This window comes from Amphiura filiformis, chromosome 17 (assembly GCF_039555335.1).
Source record: "Amphiura filiformis chromosome 17, Afil_fr2py, whole genome shotgun sequence".
Lineage (NCBI taxonomy): Eukaryota > Metazoa > Echinodermata > Ophiuroidea > Amphilepidida > Amphiuridae > Amphiura > Amphiura filiformis.
The window spans coordinates 42934768-42953695 of NC_092644.1; the positions used below are offsets into that span (position 1 = coordinate 42934768).

An 18928-nucleotide genomic window follows, 5' to 3' on the forward strand; every position below is an offset into this window, starting at 1 on the left:
CTTTAAAAAACATATTTACACCTTCTATAATTTACACCGTTTCATGACATTTCTGTTTACCTTTCTTTGTTACAGAAAGTATTAAAAAACTCGTAATTTTATTATTTTTCTTCACTCACAGTTGTATGGAGAACATCATCCTCATACTCAGATGGTTTACAATGAGTTACATAGATCAATCTATAGGGAAATAGCTAAGAAGACCAAGGAAGCTGAGCAGAAATCATAAGCCTTGTTTAAAGACCCATTCAGTGATCCCAGCGCAAGTGTAAAAAAATTAAAATTGTTTATAAATTGCTTAAAAGTGAAGGATAAGTTATTCAAATTGTCATTTGGTATTTTTGATAGTATATGGTGGCCTGATGTGAGGAATAGTTTTGTGTCATGTTACTTGCATATTTATGAATATTAATGAGCTTATTTGCATATTGAATATTATTTGTATTTACAAACCTTTGTTATTTACACACCTTTATGTGGGGGCCACCTTAATTACGAACCGCGTAATTCTACATGAAATTACAAGTTTGGCAAAAAACGAAGAAAACAGCAGTACTGACGAAGTTGAAGCCCCATTCAAATACATGAAGCTAATTTAGATACTGTCAGTATCTAAATTACAGATACATGTAAAATGTCTTACTTTGACTTAAATACACAGCTTTCGGCTGAACCATTCGCAGGCTATGTTAGCACATCTATGACAATGACAAAGGTAACAAAATCTGAATTTTGATGATTTTTACGATCGTTCGGATGAGCAAATCACTGAATGGGCCTTTAATCGTTGAACTATTTCAATTTGACTTGAAAAGTTGCTTCACCTCACAAAGATGGCCAGTTATTATACATGCATCATGACTTTATTCCACAATGAGTAAACATACTTTCATCATGCTCATCGCATGAATAGTTTTCATTCCACAAATTTGATCTAAATTTGAACTAAGAAAGCAAGGATGCTGGTGCGGTTCAAATGTTTGGTAACTCAGCTCTTTAAATAACAAATTAAGTGTTCTGCAATAGGACTATCAAGCAAATTCGGGCTCACAATAGGAACCTGTCAATCTAATTTGGAATTGAACAATAGGAGTTACAAAATATTTTATTCAATACTTTCAAGCTTTTCAATGGAACCTGTCTGGCAAGTTTACAAAATGTTTCAAAAACTACTGTGATTTGAACAGAGACACTGGAAACAAAAGTCAGGCTATTCCAGTTGAAATCCATACACCCCCTATGGAAGACATGACCTTAATCTTCCACACAGGGAGTGTGAATTTCAAATGGGGTTACTTGAATGGTTGACTCCATTTGAAATCAACACCCCCTAGATCCGCTACTGTATACCCTATGCAGTTTGGTTACAATGGGCCATTCCAGTCGAAATCCATACACCACCTATGGAAGATATGACCTTAATCTTCCACACAGGGAGTGTGAATTTCAAATGGGGTTACCTGAATGGTTGACTCCATTTAAATCTACACCTTCTAGATCCGCTACTGTATGACCCTATGAAGTTTGGTTGCAATGGGCCATTCCAGTCGAAATCCATACACCACCTATGGAAGACATGACCTTAATCTTCCACACAGGGAGTGTGAATTTACCTGAATGTGTGACTCCATTTGAAATTTAAATTTACAATACAATACCAATTTCAAGATATTTGTGCATTGTTATAATTCATCAACTTTAGTTTGGTAAATGATCAAAGATATTCCTGCATTGTTTTTTCGTCAGCCTGAAGGTAGTGTTATTTAAAGAATATATCATCAGCTTTAGTTTGGTAAATGATAAAAGAAATGTCTGCATTATTTAAAGAATATATCATCCACTTTATTTTTGTAACTGATAAAAGATATTTCTGCATTGTTATTTAAAGAACATATCATCAGCCTTAGTTTAGTAAATGATAAAATAAATTTTTGCAGTGTTATTCAAAGAATATATCGTCAGCTTTAGTTTGGTAACTGATCAGATATTTCTGCAGTGTTATTTGAAGAACATATCATCAGCCTTAGTTTGGTAAATGACGGGGTAATTGATCAAAGATATTTGTGCAGTGTTATTTAAAGAACATATCATCAGCTTTATTTTGGTAAATAATCATATGATATATATGTATAGTCTTTCTATTTTCTATATTTTCCTCAGTGTATTGCTCTATGATGTTTTTGTTGTAATGTGCAACCTAATGATATAACATTTTAAATGCTGTATTGCTCTTTGATGTTTTTGTTGTGGTATTATGTGCAATCTAATTGATATAGGCCTAATGTTTTAAATTCCATTTTTATTGTGTATTATTATGTGTGGCCTTTGTGACACCTGGTAACCAAGGCCCTGTCCCCGCACTCCGTGCATCCATGGGTATTCATGCTCGTCGAAAATTTCGCGAAATAGGGGGTGTTACCAGATGAAGAAATGCGATTCATGAAACACACAAAAAGGGTGTTTTTCAAACCACGTGTTCGCGAAATTGAAAAAAAAAGGGTATTTTCATGGAGCAGCCTACGTGTTTCTGTCAGAAAAGGGTATGTTAGAAATATCGTTCGCGTTTTAGCGAAAATAGGGTATTGTCGAAGGGCAAACAATTGCGAAATCGCTAAAAAAGGGTGTTTTTCCCTAAAAACTTGCGAAATGAGATGCAAAAGGGGTGTTTTAAAGTTCACCGACAAGCATGAATACCCACGGATGCACGGAGTGCAGGGACCGGGAACCAAGGGAGAACAGTTCCAGTGGTCACCCCAGGTTAAATAAGTAGATTAGCAGATTATGTGATGTGTAAAACATAGACATTCCAGATGAACTTCTCAAAAGAAGTTGAAATTGCTTTGTATAGAATCAAAGGGACAGAAAGCAATGTGTAAAACTGGTTTTTTCCTTAAATTTTTGTTGTCATGACTTTTTTATAGGCCAGTTTTTTGCTATCATTTCTTTGTTTTTGTTATAATATAATCTACCAAAAAAACGTTGACACCGTAAAGAAATAAAAAAAAAAAAAAAAACCCACCTCGGCTCACTTTTTGAAACTTGGTCCCATTTGTAAAAGGTATTGATTTAAATTTCATCATATTTATATAAATTTAAAACATTTCCAGAAGTGTAGTAGGCTTGTAATCTTGTAGGAAACGCTGTATTATGTTGAAATAAAATAAAAACACTGATTTGCTGTTGGTATTCAAAATGGGACCAAGTTTCAAAAAGTGAGCCGAGGTGGTTTTTTAAACTTGCTGATTTCTTTACGTTGTCAACGTTTTTTTGGTAGATTTCTTTTCTTTTTATGAATGTAACCAAGCAGCTCCAAGCTTGGAAAGTCATCAGGTTACAAAGTGCTCCATAAAACGAAAAATAGATGTTTGAAGTTGCTGTTCATGATTTATGACAATAAATAATTAAACAAAACTTTATCAGTCGTTTATTTTTAAAACTTGCTCGTCACGCGTGACTGAGGCGTACACAATGATCAATATATATTTTAATATACTTTAATTATTCAAGGCAACGTAAATATGTACAGAAAATGTAAATATGAACAACACACACCCAATGTTGACAATGCCACAGAGATACGGAGAGTAAGTCCGATTTACTTCCAAGTTGGAACTGGTAAATGCGCATATATTTAAGCCTATACTACGGAAGCGTCTAAATGCCCCGACTGGGCAAGATAATCGTGTTTGAATGTTTGTGGTTCTTTATAGCCCTGCGGGGCAATCTACGTGGCTATCCAAATTTCGCGGTATGTGGTTCTTTGTAGCCCTGCGGGCCAACCTAGTTGGATATGCCTATTAAGCGGCGGTTATCTGCGATCTTTCGTGGTTTGTGGTTTTAATTTCCCTTATCAAGCACTGCCATCTATCGGGAGCTAATTCATAGTTTAAGCTTGTTGGATATCCATATTTAAGTGGTTTGTGGTTCTTTGTAGCCCTGTGGGCAATCTAGTTGCAAATACAAATTTCGCGGTTTGTGGCTCTTCATTTCATTTCATTTCATTTTATCGCGGTTTGTGGTCTTAATTTGTTGGATATCCATATTTCGCGGTTTGTGGTTCTTTATAATCTATAGGCCTGTGGGCAATCTAGTTGGATATCCAAATTTCGCGGTTTGTGGTTCTTTGTAGCCCTGCGGGGCAATCTAGTTGGATATCCCTATTAAGCGGAGGTTGTCGGCGATCTTTCGCGGTTTGTGATTTTAATTTCCTTATCAAGCCCTCTATCGGCAGTTAATTTATAGTTTAAGCTTGTTGGATATCCAAATTTCGCAGTTTGTGGTTCTTTATAGCCCTGCGAGGCAATCTAGTTGGATATCCAAATTTAACGACAGTTGTTGGCGATCTTTCGCGGTTTGCGGTTTGTGGTTCTTTATAATCGATAAGCCTGCGGGCAATCTTGTTGGATGTGCAAATTTCGCGGTTTGTGGTTCGTTGTTGCCCTGCGGTTGTCAGCGATCTTTCGCGGTTTGTGATTTTAATTTCCTTATCAGGCCCTGCCCTCTATCGGGAGCTAATTTATAGTTTAAGCCTGTTGGATATCCATATTTTGTGGTGTGTGATTCTTTGTAGCCCTGCTGGGCTATCTAGTTGGATATCCAAATGTCGCGGTTTGTGGTTCTTTACAGCCCTGCAGTGAAATCTAGTTGGATATCAATATTCAGCGGCAGTTGTTGGCGATCTTTCGCGGTTTGTGATTTTAATTTGTCACAATTTATAATATTTATTGCAAATATAATTTCAGATTGAACTGTGAACAGAGCCAATGATAAATGTGTTTTAAATGACGAAGATGTCATGATAGTCAGGCATGGTGAAAGCATCTGGATGGTGAAAGTAGGCCTAGGCCTAAATGAGAATAAAAAATCAAACATGTTTGTTTGATGAAAAAAATAATAATATCATAATAGCAATGGATGTTCGAGATGGTGTTATTCTTGATTTATGACAATAAATTGGTTAATAAAACATTAAGAAAAAAAAAAGTGGTGGGAAGTTTTGAACTTGAGCAAAAATTCATAAATGGATTAGAAGTCCAGGACCTTAACCGCTTAGCCCGGGGGCGACCGATATAACGACGTGTGAAAGTGGAGTATTTATTAATATGAATGTATGCTGTGGTCCGGAAAGAATAAAAGAATTGCGATAAACTTGATTTTTTGGCGAATGGGATCCAGAATTTGTATGTAGGGTATCCAGGAATATACTAGGGTATATTTGAAAGTGAATCTCAAAAGGTAGTGCGACAGTGACAGCCATGTATGGCTGTAGCAGTGATGAAAGATTGTGGATATCAGTATGATTAGCTATGATTTTCCACTAATTTTGGCTATGAAATACCGCGTGAAATAAAGCAAGAATGTTTATTTATTATCAAACAATCGGATTGACTGTATGATTGGTGTAACTTTTTGAATTAATGAGTTATTAAAATATTACACTTTGGATAGTAAATACGATTTAGCATGGTTTTAGATATATTTTGTACCCAGCGAAAAAATATCATAGAACAATAGCGTTTTTGTTTCGTAAATATAGTCCCATGATGCATCTTCTTATTCTTCTTTATCAGTCGTTTTTTTAAAAACTTGCTGGTCATGCTACCGCGTGACTCTAATTTGCATAGACCAGTTTCATAATATTTTGACATTTTGGTATTTTCATATGGGCTGATAACAAATCTAAAATAAATAAAAGAAATGTTTAGGAGTCAGATTTTTAAGCAAAATAATTCCAAAAAGGATGATTTTCCCCAATTTTACTACAGACTACATGCAAAAAAAAAAAAACTTGAAACATCGTTCATAGAATTTTTTGTTTTCACATTATGTTCAAGTGGTTGTTTTCTTTAAAATGGTAAAATGAATATGGTAAAAAATATGGTTTCCGGACTACTTTTTGTTGGTAAAAAAATCCGAAAAACTATGCACATTTGACACAATTTCACTCAAAACACCCTGGCTACTGCGTTGGTGTTCACTCGCCTGGTAAAGCCACTAAGTATGTCTGTATGTCCTTTGTGAATGGGGGCGCAATGGGCCAATCACAAATGATAATACTACTGGCTTGTACAGGTGGCAGCAAACAAAGAACATCAACTTAGTCAGACCAAATATCTCGAAATTACCAACTCAACAAAATGAGCATAAAGTCGCGGCGACTTTACGCTGATTTCGTGGTAGCAGGTCACATTTGCATAATGTGCATAACGATGCAGGTTGATGCGAATCAAGAACATGCTTACTTGGTGCTCAGAAATATCTTACAACAAAGTCTGTGTTGCAGGAAAACGCAAGACCTAAAGTTTGTTCGGCTTATAAGGCGGAAAATATAAGACTCATAACACTGTGTATTGATATAGAATGGCGTGCACGCTGTTGGACGCAGTGCTTACGCTAGGTGTGCGTTGCGGAATGCGTGACTAGCTCAGGCTTATGTGAATTTACGTGAGCATGAGTTGGGACTTTATTGAGACGTGCAGTAACAAAAGGCGAATAATTTCCGCCTTATATAAACCAAACAAACTTTAGTATTACATCTTTGCCAAGGCCAGTTTTTGTTACAATTTCTTTGCAGGCCATTTTTCGGAGGATATGATTTCAATTGAGCCATTTGTTACAAGTATGAATTAAATGTATAGACCTATTTAGCACACATTTTTCAATTCAGCTTTCAACATGAAAATTTTGAGTATTTCCTAGTATGTCATTGGTGGTATTTACCAATAAATGCCAATATTTCGCACCCGGTTAGTTGTGCAAAACATTCAAATTTACTAAGTAGGCCTACTTGCAATGCAAAATTATGAAACATGATCTTCATCCATGGCGTTGTCTTTTTAAAGACATTTCTTGTTGTTATTTCTTTGTGTATGCCAGTTTTTGTTAGCACTTCTTTTTAAAACTAAGTATTTTTGTTACATTTGCACTCTTTATTAATTGTGTAGTATTGAAATGAGTATGTACTGAGAGTATATAATAGAAATAAAAACAATCTTTCCAAGAATTACTTTTATTTTGTCATGCTTCTTGTTGTCTGACATATTATATTTAACAAACCTCATTAGAAAAGATGAGAAAACATTTTTAAATGTCAGGTTATAATAAATGGTATAAAACATTCAGTTTGATAACATTTTTGAAGTGTACGGGGAAGTGAGTCCAAGTGATAACAAATATGCCAGTGTATTGATTTGAATGTGTACATCAAAAAAGGCAATCATGACAACTTCCTGAACCCAATTCCTGTGTACGGGGTGAGGACATGGAAGTGGATGGAGTGTTTATGTGTCATGGAATGTGTGTCCCAAAGAGTGGACCAAAATGACATGCATGACTATGTGACCTGCTAGAGTCGCAAGTTGGTAGTTTCGAGATGCCCTGGCTATTGCGTTGGTGTTCTTTATTTCACACGCACCTGTTCAAACCAGTAGTATGCCTGTATATCCTTTGTGAATGTTGCACAATGTGCCATTCACGAATGACATACTACTGGCTTGTACAGGTGTGCGGCAAACAAAAAACATCAACTCAGTCAGCCAGAATGTCTCGAAACTATACTTGCGACTTTATGCTCATTTCATTGTAGGTCACATATGGTATTTTTTAAATGCCACACAACAAGCCTTAAGTGTACTATGATATGTGTACATGTAGTTGCATAAAAGAATGATTTGTTTGTCTTTCTGTACAGTGAGGGACTGGTTACAAAATCTTTTGTACAAAAATATTCAGTGACCATTGCGACCCATATAAGGAAATCATCACAGGATATGTCAACCTCTATTATAATAGTGTCATAGGCTCTATTACTTCCTGCGTTCTAACACAAAATCTGGTCACAAATCATACTTTCCTTCATCTACATGTAGCTTCAACTTGATTCCATGAGCCAACTGAACTGCCTTGGTGCTGCATGATTTTTTGTTATTTCTAATGTACTTTATAATACTATTCATCCATTAGTCCTTTATTTATGATACAGCATAACATTTTACTTAAGCAGAAGCACTGAGCCCTTCATCTAGAATCATGGCCACCTCGCAAGATGATAAAGGTAAGATCCTTCAGTGTTTTTGTTTTTTACAGCCTTCAGTGTGTAAATAATATATTCAATAACTATGTTTAGTTCTCCTTAACTCACTATGTTTGACTAACACATATTTTGGTGAACTTCTTTTGTTTTTGTTTCTTCTTCTGTATTCCTTTTTCTTAAAATATCTTTTTTTGAGGTTTTATTTACTCAGGAATACAATCATATGTCTGATATCTGCATGGCTCATTAGAAAAGTAAACCATACAACGTATGCACCAGCGCAAGTTGTTAAATGGTGGTGAATGCTGAAACAAGCTAAAGATCATCTAATTCACATGATTATTTCATGAGGATTGTCAGCCAATATGACAAAAAGATTGATGATTTCTCTGTTGAAATCAACAATATAACCAAAATAAAACAGCAATATTTAGCTGCTTTTTGTAACAAATTCAATGTGTAAGCATGGAACACGTACACACAAGTTCAAGGCATGACAAATTTTTATGTGTAATGCATTTGCGCACTTCCTTTAACTTAAGTTTACATATACACTACTGTAAAGGTGTGGATTCATCCCTGATTAACAACGTTATACAAAGAAGCTCATTCTGATGAAATGCATGATGTTGTCAAAGAACTAGGTGATAAAGGCAAAAGGGCTAAACAAGGTGAAATTTTCCTCCAAACACAATAGCTCATGATCATTGTCAATTTTCTTTCACATCAAAACTTATGATAAAGTAGGAATATCATAAAATTTTACATTATTTTACCAATCACTCTTTCTTTTTCTAATTTATTAATATTGTTTACAGCATCTGCTACCAAGCATGTGATGATAAGCTACCAATGGGATTCTCAAAAGAGAATGATTAAACTCAGAGATAAACTAAAAGAAGCCGGATATAATATCTGGATGGACATTAATCACATGGGTAATTAATCATGTTTGACTTAAAAACTTTTTAGGGGCCCCTGCTACAGCGGTGCCCCTATATTGGCTTGACTTTGCAAAATGCTTCAAATTTCGGTCTTTCTAGATTTACTCTGCATCTTTTTTGTTTAAAAGTATGTGCTTAGAATAAATTTAAAAAGTAGAGTAAAGTAAAGTAAAGTAAAGTAGTTCTATATACAGCATGTATTAACGCTTGAAATACAAAATTAATAAAAATGCCTTTTAGGTCTTCTGAAACACTTTTCAAGAGATGGCGCTATTAGGAACACAGAGTACAATCCAGGTGAAGAGTGGCTTGATTTACTGGAATAAACAGAGACAGCATAACTGCACATTCGTATGACACATAGTTTTTCAAATAAAAGAGAAAGATTGTCAGGTGATGCTGAAACTTTGACTGCTTGAACATGCTCTGTTAATCTCTTTCACCCATGGTGCCAACACATTTTTCCATAATTGTAGCTGCCTATCTATATGCACACCTGTATATCAGTGTGATTTGGTATATATATATTACCTATGTTTACTAATCCTGGTAACATTACAGCTGGTGACACCCTAGCCTGTATGGCAGATGCAGTTGAGAATGCTGATGCAATCCTAATGTGTGTGTCCAAGAGATATCAAGACAGTAGATGCTGTAAGAAAGGTACGAATGCATATGTATTGTAGTTTTTAAAGAGGTAATAATTTTTCAGAATACAGTCAGGCTTGTTGATCTTCATTGATATTTTCCCTTATCTGATGAAGAACTCCTGAAAGTTTGAATAAAAAGTACAATATATAAAGACACACATAAAAAAATAAATTAAACTAAACTAAACTAAAACTAAACAAAAATAATTACACTTATTCTAAGAAGAAAATGCTTTCTATTTCAATTTCCAGAGGCTGAGTATGCATTCCAGAAGGACAAGGTTATCATTCCACTGAAAGTAGAGGAGAATTTCCAGCCTACTGGCTGGCTAGGTATACTCATGGGTACAGCTTTGTACTATCAAGCTCATTCTGATGAGATGCTTGATAAAGTCTTCTCTGATGTTGTCAAGGAACTTGGTGATAAAGGCAAAAGGGCTAAACAAGGTGAGCTTTCCACCAAAAACTATATATATTCACATAAAGGTTAGAAGAGGATGGTAACCTTTAAATACTGGGTTATATGAAAGGTATACAAAAACCCTTAGAGGTATAAAAATGTTTCATAACATCTTTTTTAAAGTTGCTGCAAAATATTTAGTTCAAAGATCAACTCATTCTTTATTTCACAGAGAAGTGGCTACCAGTTAATCGAGGAGGTAGCAAAGCCTTGCAATGTCCTATCTGTCTTCTCCCATTCAAGAACCCCAAAATGTTGCCATGTATGCATAGATTCTGTGAAGAATGCCTAGTACCTCTAGCTCCAACTGGGACCAAGCATATATCATGTCCACTATGCAGAAAGGAGTCATCTGTACCTAAAGGTAAGGATTACTAACAAACAAATAAACAAACACTGCAAAGTCCCAGTTGTCTTCTCCAATTTATGAACCCCAAAATGCTATCCTGCATTTCTGCAATATAATGCTATTTCACTCCTGAATATTGATTTTAATTCCAACCAATTCAATTCGTCTTTGCTCATAATTATTTTCAAATTCAATTCATGTCTAAGCGAAATCATTTTTATTCCAATTCAATTCCAATGCATTGAAATGAAAATTGTGTGAAATCACAAATACCCCTTGGTAACCATCAGTGACACAAATTCAGTTCAAATTTCAATACATTTAGTTAACATCAGATTCTGCATAGATTCTTTGAAGAATCTTCCTCTCTTAAAGGAAGGTTTTATTTCAAACTCTAATGGTGACCCGCAGTTCAAATTGCTAGAATTGTACATTAAACACAACTAAACAGACACAATGCAATTTGCAGGCAGCAGCTTAATCAGCGCCAATATTGCAACATTGAAACAAACAACTATACAAACATCCAATCCAACCCAACCCAACCCCATCCCCAGTAGGCAATGAGGATAAAGTGCCTTGCCCAAGGACACAACACGTTGGCACGAGCGGGGCTCGAACTCGCAACCTATGTATTATGAGTCGGGCGCCTTATCCACTCGGCCACACATGCTCCCACTTGTGGTTAAGGCATTAATTTAAAATCTATCCTCAACTTAAGCTAGAACTAACCAAAATCAAAAGCAAAACATTATTTTAATGTTCAAGTTTACTCCATTTTTCTCCCCAAAGGCGGTGTCAGACAATTTCCAACTGACTTCCACCTCAAGGAATTAGTAGAAGAAGAAGCATCCAAACAACAGCTTACTGGAGGAGAGGTGGAGTTCTCTTGCACTTGTTGTGAAATGGGTAAACAGTCTAGGGCAGTAGCTAAGTGTCAGGATTGCAAGCATTATATTTGTGACACCGGACTGTCTGCTCATAAGAGTGATGAAAAGTTGCGTCAACACAAACTTTTGCTCTTTGATGTTGCCAAAGGTGTAAGTCTAATATTTAACTTTGTTTTAAAATCCTACTGTTCTGTCTATTTTAAAGTTTCTTGATAATACATTATTAATATTAATGGGCATTTGTGATCCACAGCATCATCCCCCTTCTCTGGCTACATAATGTTTATGTAAAAATTTTTCCTGCAGATTGATTTGTTTAGCAAAAACATTTGAATTTTGAATTACGTTCTGGTACACCAGAAATTACAACACATTGTCTATGGAGCAGTGTAATACACATAATCATGCATAACTCCAAACCCAAAATTGGAATCAACTGAAATTTTGGGAATAAGCCTTTTTCGTGGATATCTTCTGAAAAATGACATAAAAGGAGGGTGCTAGGATCACGAAATACTCCTTTAATTGGTAATATTTAAATGAACAAAACAATATCAAATAACAAAGTTAATTTAAATGCTCATCATCTACAAAATATCTGAGGTCAATTTGTTGAATTTTTCATCTAACCCTAACACTGACCCATGCTTTTTGGTATCGGAAGTCAGAGAAGATCCGAATTTTTCAAGAAGAAGAAGAATTTTTGACTTGGCCCCCCCGGGATTCGAACCTTTGACCCCTCGCATGCCAGCTTAACGAGCGCGACCGGTAGCTGCTCGGGTTATTGCTGCCCGCCAGCAATTCGGTGAGCATATCACACTTCGGTGATTGCGTCATCATGAACCCTGGGATGCATGCATGTTATGAATTTTTCATCGTGGTATTTTGTGGTTTTTACTGGTGTTAGGGTTAAAGGACACTCTAATCTGGAAAAATACATCTTTTCTAACCCTAACACTGACCCATGCTTTTTGGTATCGGAAGTCAGAGAAGATCCGAATTTTCAAGAAGAAGAAGAATTTTGACTTGGCACCCCGGGATTCGAACCTTTGACCCCTCGCATGCCAAGCGAACGAACGCGGACCGGTAGCTGCTCGGGTTATTGCTGCCCGGCCAGCAATTCGGTGAGCATATCACACTTCGGGTGATTGCGTCATCGCAGACCCTGGGATGTATGCATGTTATGAATTTTTCATCGTGGTATTTTGTGGTTTTTACTGGTGTTAGGGTTATATGCTTTTTGATGTGCACTTAATATTTTGTGTGTGTGTGTGTGGTGCGTTTGTAATGTAATCACCTTTGAACAGGGACGTTAAGGGTAGACGAGGTATTGTTGGTCGAAGCAACCTAAAAATCGATTTTCATTATCTAGATCAATATATTATTGAAAATTAACACCTTGATACTTTGCAAAAGTACATTCTACAAATCGTATACTTTGCAAACTTGCTTAATTTATTCTTGTTAATGAGTTATGTACGTTTTACAAAAGTGTTGTTGTTTCAGACCTCTTTACAACGTAACTCAAGAACCGCAGCACCTATAAAAGTATATCTGTGATATTTTAATTCTTCTACGCTTCGCTATGAATTGAGCAATGCAGTTTTTGCCAAAGCTCACTACCATTCGTAAGATGCTGTGAACTACCAAATCACAACAGTTAAAAATAATTAATAACCTTAAGGTGATACTTTGCATTCCAATCAGGGACCTCCTTTGAACCCATACACACATTATAAATATGTGCAATGGGCTGCAAATGATGTAAATAACAATTTAGGAATGCATCCTCTATAGGTGCATAGCTGTAAATGTACACCAGGCACAAAAAGAAACTCGTCAGTTATATTCATCCTTGCTGTTCAAAAACATGATAATTTTGGATTATTCTGAAATATACATTTTGTTAATTGGACCTTGTTTTCTCATTTGACACCCTGTTAAGTGAAAAGCGAACAAGAATTGACTAAGATATGCGCCTCCAAAGCCTCAAACCCCAAAATCAAAAGTTGCATTTTCAACGATTTTCAATGGGAGCGGGTTGGTTGTATTACACACGCACCACGGGCCAATCAACATGATCAATAAAGCACACAGTGTAACAGGCACAATTGAATCGTTAAAATTGCAACTTTTCATTTTGGGGTTTGAGAGTTTGAGGCGCATATCTAGGTCAATTCTTGCTCAATGTTCACGAACAGGGTGTTAAATGAGAAAGAAAAGTCCAATTAACAAAATGTATATTTCAGAATAATCCTAAATTATCAAGTTATTGAACAGCAAGGATGAATATAACTGACGAGTTTCTTTTTGTGCCTGGTGTATATCAAAGAACATGCTATAAAGACATACAACATAAAGTTTACAAGTATATATGTAATAAATATGACTTCACTTTTTTCTATAGTAACATTTCATTTTTAATCTCTATCAAAATATCAAGGAGAATACTAAAACCCAGCAGCAATCTGCAGCAGCAGTTGAGAAACCACAAATCAAGCTTAATATGGAGACAGAGTGGGGACTATTTGATGCAATGTATGATGATGAATATAGCATTAATCTCCTAAGATTCTGGATACAGGTATGTCGATATATTTCATTTTTCACTAGATAATTCAGTTCAGTTTGATGTTACAAATACGAGGCACCTAGCCAGCCTGGGTGCATTTACAAAGAGTTACATGTCATATTAGTTGCCAAATCTATTTTAAGTCACGATACATCATCAAATAAATTTCAATATAAAGGTTTACCATTGGTTAATGAAACAGGGATATATATAACAGGAATTCCCACTCTTGAATCAAAAATAAGGTTTGCTATGTTGAATATGAAATAAGATTCACTTTGTTGAATCTAGCCCTAACCTTAACCCTAAATCTAGCCCTAACCCTAGTAAACTTTGACATGGACACCTCCCAACTTTACTTGAACATTCCTTCATGGTTACAGAGCCCCTGGCTGCTCTCTCCCTTTACAATGTAGCTACAATCCAACATTCAAGTTCTCATCACATTTTCTTTTATTATTTTTCAATTTCTAGCGCTATAATGGTGAGAGCCAATGGCAGGATATGATGGTTAACCATTACCTGACCTGCTTAGATGAGCTTAAAACCCAGGGAGGAAAAGATGATCAGGAAACACTAGCTAATAGACAGGAACAAATAGCCACTGTTTTGTAAGTATTGTCATTGAATACAGGCCCATAGCTAGGGGGAAGGCTTTTTTTATGTGCTTTTGCAACTAACATTGTGTTTAAAATTAAGGTTCCAATATATAAGCATCTTTTACTATGCATGCCAACGAAGCAATCTTGTCTTTAATATACATTGTTAAAAAGCCCTTTCCTGGGAAACATTTTGACAGCAAGATTATCTTATATGAAAAAAACTTCAAATATTTGAATGATGCAAGTCAAGTTCATTTGATTTATTGCACACATGCAGAACATGCTCGGACATACTTAAATATTGGCAAAAGAACTTTGATTTATTTTTGATGTCAGGCAGTCAGTAAGACTCCAATACCAAAACTGATAACCAATTTGAGATGCAAGAATCAAGTATATAATTTTTATTTCATTGACAGCAAACAGGCTGGGCAGTATGATAAGGCAATAGAGCTGATAGAGAAAGCATTGGATCTTGAGGTGAAGGAATTAGGTGGGCGTCAAGATATATTAGGAGACCTGTACTTCCTTATATGTGACGTATACAGTGAGGTAATACCAACTTCCATTAATGGTATTTTGTGAACAGGATACAGATATATACTTTTAAAGGCATACTCACAGACTACTACAGACCAGGTATCAACAGTCAAAGTCCCCTTAATTGTATGCTGTGAATTCTTGCATATTCATGAGGGCCGATCGTACCGTGTCTAACAGTCACACCAGCATTGCGTGCCTTCACATATACACAATAGAGCATTGCGTGCCTTCGCGATTATGCAGTAGATTACGCGATAAACCGTAAAAATACGAGATAAGTGTGTAGCAGGCTTGCCCGACGTATTTCATGGAACAATCGGCCTTCATTATCAGGTGATGCTAAAACTTCAGTTTGACTGCTTTATATGCTGTGAATGTGTAGACCAACTGGGCTATTCCAGTTGAAATCCATACACCCTTATGGAAGAAATGACCTTAACTCCCACACAGCAGGTGTAGATTTAAAATAGATCTCTTTCCAGTGACCCCATTTGATGAACTAATGCCATACGCTCTGGGATAGTACATGATGGGATGTGGGGAAGCTGGTCTATAAATCATTTCACACAAGGTAGCAGCTACCAATCTTTTATACAGATACCGTAAAGATTTGCCTAATGGCGCACTTGGGCTCCTTTGCCTTGGGGTAAATTTCATGTGCAAATTAATAGAGAGCTCCCTCTTCTAAAATGCAAACAAGAATTAAGGTTCTGTGCCCTAATTTGCTGGTGGGAATTTTACTTTTAATTTTAGGCTGTGCCTAAAATTCCACTTATGTCAAGGGAGCCCATAGCGCCATTAGACAAATATTTACGGTATAACTGTCTATCATTAACGCACCAAATGATTGATCTTCTATGTTTTCTTCAGAGATTGGATAGCATTGCTCTTGCACGTAATGTTGATCCAGATATGGTGCAACAATATATCAAACATGCTAGAAACTGCCTCAACCTGAGACGCAAAGCAAAAGGAGATGATCAAAAGGTAAGCTCAACTTTGGTAGTGACGGCAATGCAAGCGTGCTGACGAAGCACCCTTGTACATGTGCATGTACGTAATGTGCGAATCACTTTACACTCGCAAAGTTTGCTGGTTACAAACCCTGGAAGTTTTGTACTATTCTATGAGTCATTTTGATACACTATTTTGCTTCCAGAATCCAAAACACTTGTACAATTTCACTCAGAACTTGGAATAACAATATTTTGGATAATGAGTCTCAATGTGATGTAGAAAACACTATGTGCTACCCACATTTAAATCAAAATAAAAAATTGAAGAAATGCAAACAAATAAATATGCAATACTAGTGCTTTTTCAAAACTAACATTTTGTGGAAAAAAAATTCAAATATTGTTTACGAAAATATTACAGTATTGTTTTAACAGTAAGGCTCATTCGGTAATTTTTTTATTAATCCCTGTTTCATTTTACATATTATATGACAACTCAGTTCAAGTTGGCCAGTATATTGAGGTCCTTGTCTCATGCTTTGAGGAACTGGATTGAATATGGTGGCGACAAAACACTATCAGCCCAAGATGCTAAAACAGAGTCAATGAAACATGTAGAGGAAGCCATCAAACTCTTTACCAAGGTAAGAAACCTCTTTGGATTAATAATTGTGCTTTAGACGGTAATATATTTGGCACCCTTCTAAATGACACTTATAAGCTACTTCATTATTATGTGAGATTTATACCCAAACCAAATCACAAAAATTGGTGAAATGAGATATTTGTTGTTAATTTTCAGCTCAAAGCCAAGGGGAATGTAGCTTATTGCATCATGAACAAATCATCTTTATTGGATGCAGGTTCTGAAGAGAAAGAAAAGGTAGGTAACTTGAATCACTGTGGAACATGGTAGCATAATGGTTAGGGTGCTAGACCCATTTTCAAACCCTGGTATTGCCAATGAGTTGCGTCCTTGGACAAGACACTTTACCCTGCTTGTCTCACTCCACTCAGGTTTAAATGGGGAGCTGTTAAAGGTTGTCATTTATACTGTGCACCATTATGAGATGATGCATCCGACTGATGAGACATTCTAGTGGAAGCAACATGATAAATAAACAATTTAAAGGTGCAATATAAATGCCTGCATTTAGTGATTTATTATGCTTCCCAGCTTATCATCAATTAAAATTTATACAGATAGGTAAGGTAAAGGAGACAAACCTGTATACAAACAGTGAACGGTGTGCCCATCTCTCTTTCATTGGTGATTGGCCAGACTCATCCATGTAATGTTGCTGTGGGGGGATCGCTACACCTCCTCCACAGCGAGTCTGTTACCTTCCCAGCATTTAAGAATGCCGGTACCCATTTATACTCCTGGGTAGAGAGGAGTAATCGAGATACTTACTCAAGGGCACAACAGATAGAGCAATCAACCAAATTGGCAACAGCTGAAGAACCTTGCCGAATACTATAATAATCCGTTTCAAATATATTTTCTTATTTTTCAGCTGTTCAGAAAGGCTCTTGAAATGTGTGACAAAGTGTACGGGGAAGTGAGTCGTCTATCTGGGATGCTTCTATGGTGTATGTATGTCTTGTTCCATACCAGGAAAGATTTCTATGAAGCATATACATGGTTGGAGAAATGCTCTCAAGTTAGAACAAAGGTACATAAAATTTACTTATTGCTTTTGTAATGAAGTGTACGGGGAAGTGAGTCGCTTATCTGGGATGCTTCTATGGTGTATGTATGTCTTGTTCCATACCAGGAAAGATTTCTATGAAGCATATAAATGGTTGGAGAAATGCTCTCAAGTTAGAACAAAGGTACATACATTTAATTATTGCTTTTGTAAAAATAACTTTCAAAAAGACAACATTATAAGATAATTTGCACTGTTTCATGTTCAGCGTTATACCTTTCTTTGTCACAGAGAGCATTAAAAACTTGCTATCTGATTCTTTTTCTTTACAGATGTCTGGTGAACATCATCCCCATACTCAGATGGTTTATGAACAGTTGAATAGATCAATCTATAGGGAGATTGCTAGGAAGACCAAGGAAGCTGAGCAAAAATCATAGAGCATAATTATGATAAATTAAAGGCAGCGATTTGCTGAACCAGAACACATTAAATTTAATCAAAATTCAGATTTGTGTATTTTTGGAGCAAGCATAGGTGTGCTACTGAAACGGACAAATGGCAAACATGAATGCAATCTGATAAAAGACAAAATTGAACATGAAAATGAAGGTAGAATAAAGTATATCCGTACTTTTATTACTCTCTTCTTATTGCACAATAAAAGTCCGTTCATACTACGCTCCATTGCGATGTGATGCGTTGCCGGCTTGCCGCACTGCAGCACACCTCAAAATACTGCATTGTGGTATCGCAATAAAGTTAAATACATTTTAACTTGGAAATGCGATGAGTTGCGGCAAAAAGTAATTGATATATCTGCAACGCACCAAATCGCAAAGCAATTGCAGCGTATAAGAACGGACCTTTAAGACTGTCAAATTTGTCATGGTATAGTGCCAGCAGTAAATACCAGGGATAGCAATTTACACTTTCAGACCCAATAAAGCATGGACATTTTAGACAAAAGTAAATTGTTAGATTGATACATTAATTTGATAAGGAATGCTTTATCATCTATGTTTTGGTAAATTATCATTAAAATGTGACATGAAATTCCTATGATATATCCAACTAAGGACCAATATAGTCCAATGAAAACCACACCCCACTGTGGAAGACTCTTGAATTCCAATCAGATCCAACCATATTCATCCATAAAAAGTAAAAGATTTTGGAATTCCAAACAAAATTGTGCAAAATTTAACCGGATTTGATAACTTTTCAGCTGGAATTTCAGTCTGATTGACCATAAGATATATCTGGAATTGAGATGAC

The 18928-nt window shown here is 36.0% G+C and overlaps 2 protein-coding genes across 3 annotated transcripts in view; both read left to right on the forward strand.

Moving 5' to 3' along the window:
• The window catches only part of LOC140137824 (uncharacterized), a 56579-nt gene extending 54141 nt beyond the window's left edge, over positions 1–2438 (forward strand). The window contains exon 15 of the mRNA XM_072159614.1: positions 122–2438. Within this exon, the coding sequence (XP_072015715.1) occupies positions 122–229 (108 nt within the window). The 3' untranslated portion in view covers positions 230–2438. The remainder of the gene's footprint in view (positions 1–121) is intronic.
• Positions 2439–7184: 4746 nt separating this feature from the next.
• LOC140137825 (uncharacterized) lies at positions 7185–18109 on the forward strand. Of its 2 annotated transcripts, XM_072159615.1 has the most exons (15): positions 7185–7581; positions 7982–8053; positions 8851–8970; positions 9538–9639; positions 9879–10073; positions 10259–10450; positions 11228–11475; positions 13769–13909; positions 14372–14508; positions 14919–15051; positions 15913–16029; positions 16499–16642; positions 16801–16881; positions 17516–17834; positions 17983–18109. In XM_072159615.1, exons 2-14 carry the CDS (start codon positions 8029–8031, stop codon positions 17702–17704), a joined length of 1824 nt encoding a protein of 607 aa, XP_072015716.1. In that variant the 5' UTR covers positions 7185–7581; positions 7982–8028; the 3' UTR covers positions 17705–17834; positions 17983–18109. The 2 variants fall into 2 exon arrangements, with proteins under 2 accessions (XP_072015716.1, XP_072015717.1); XM_072159616.1 differs by lacking the exons at positions 7185–7581; positions 8851–8970 and having other exon boundaries at positions 7639–8053.
• Positions 18110–18928: the final 819 nt, after the last annotated feature.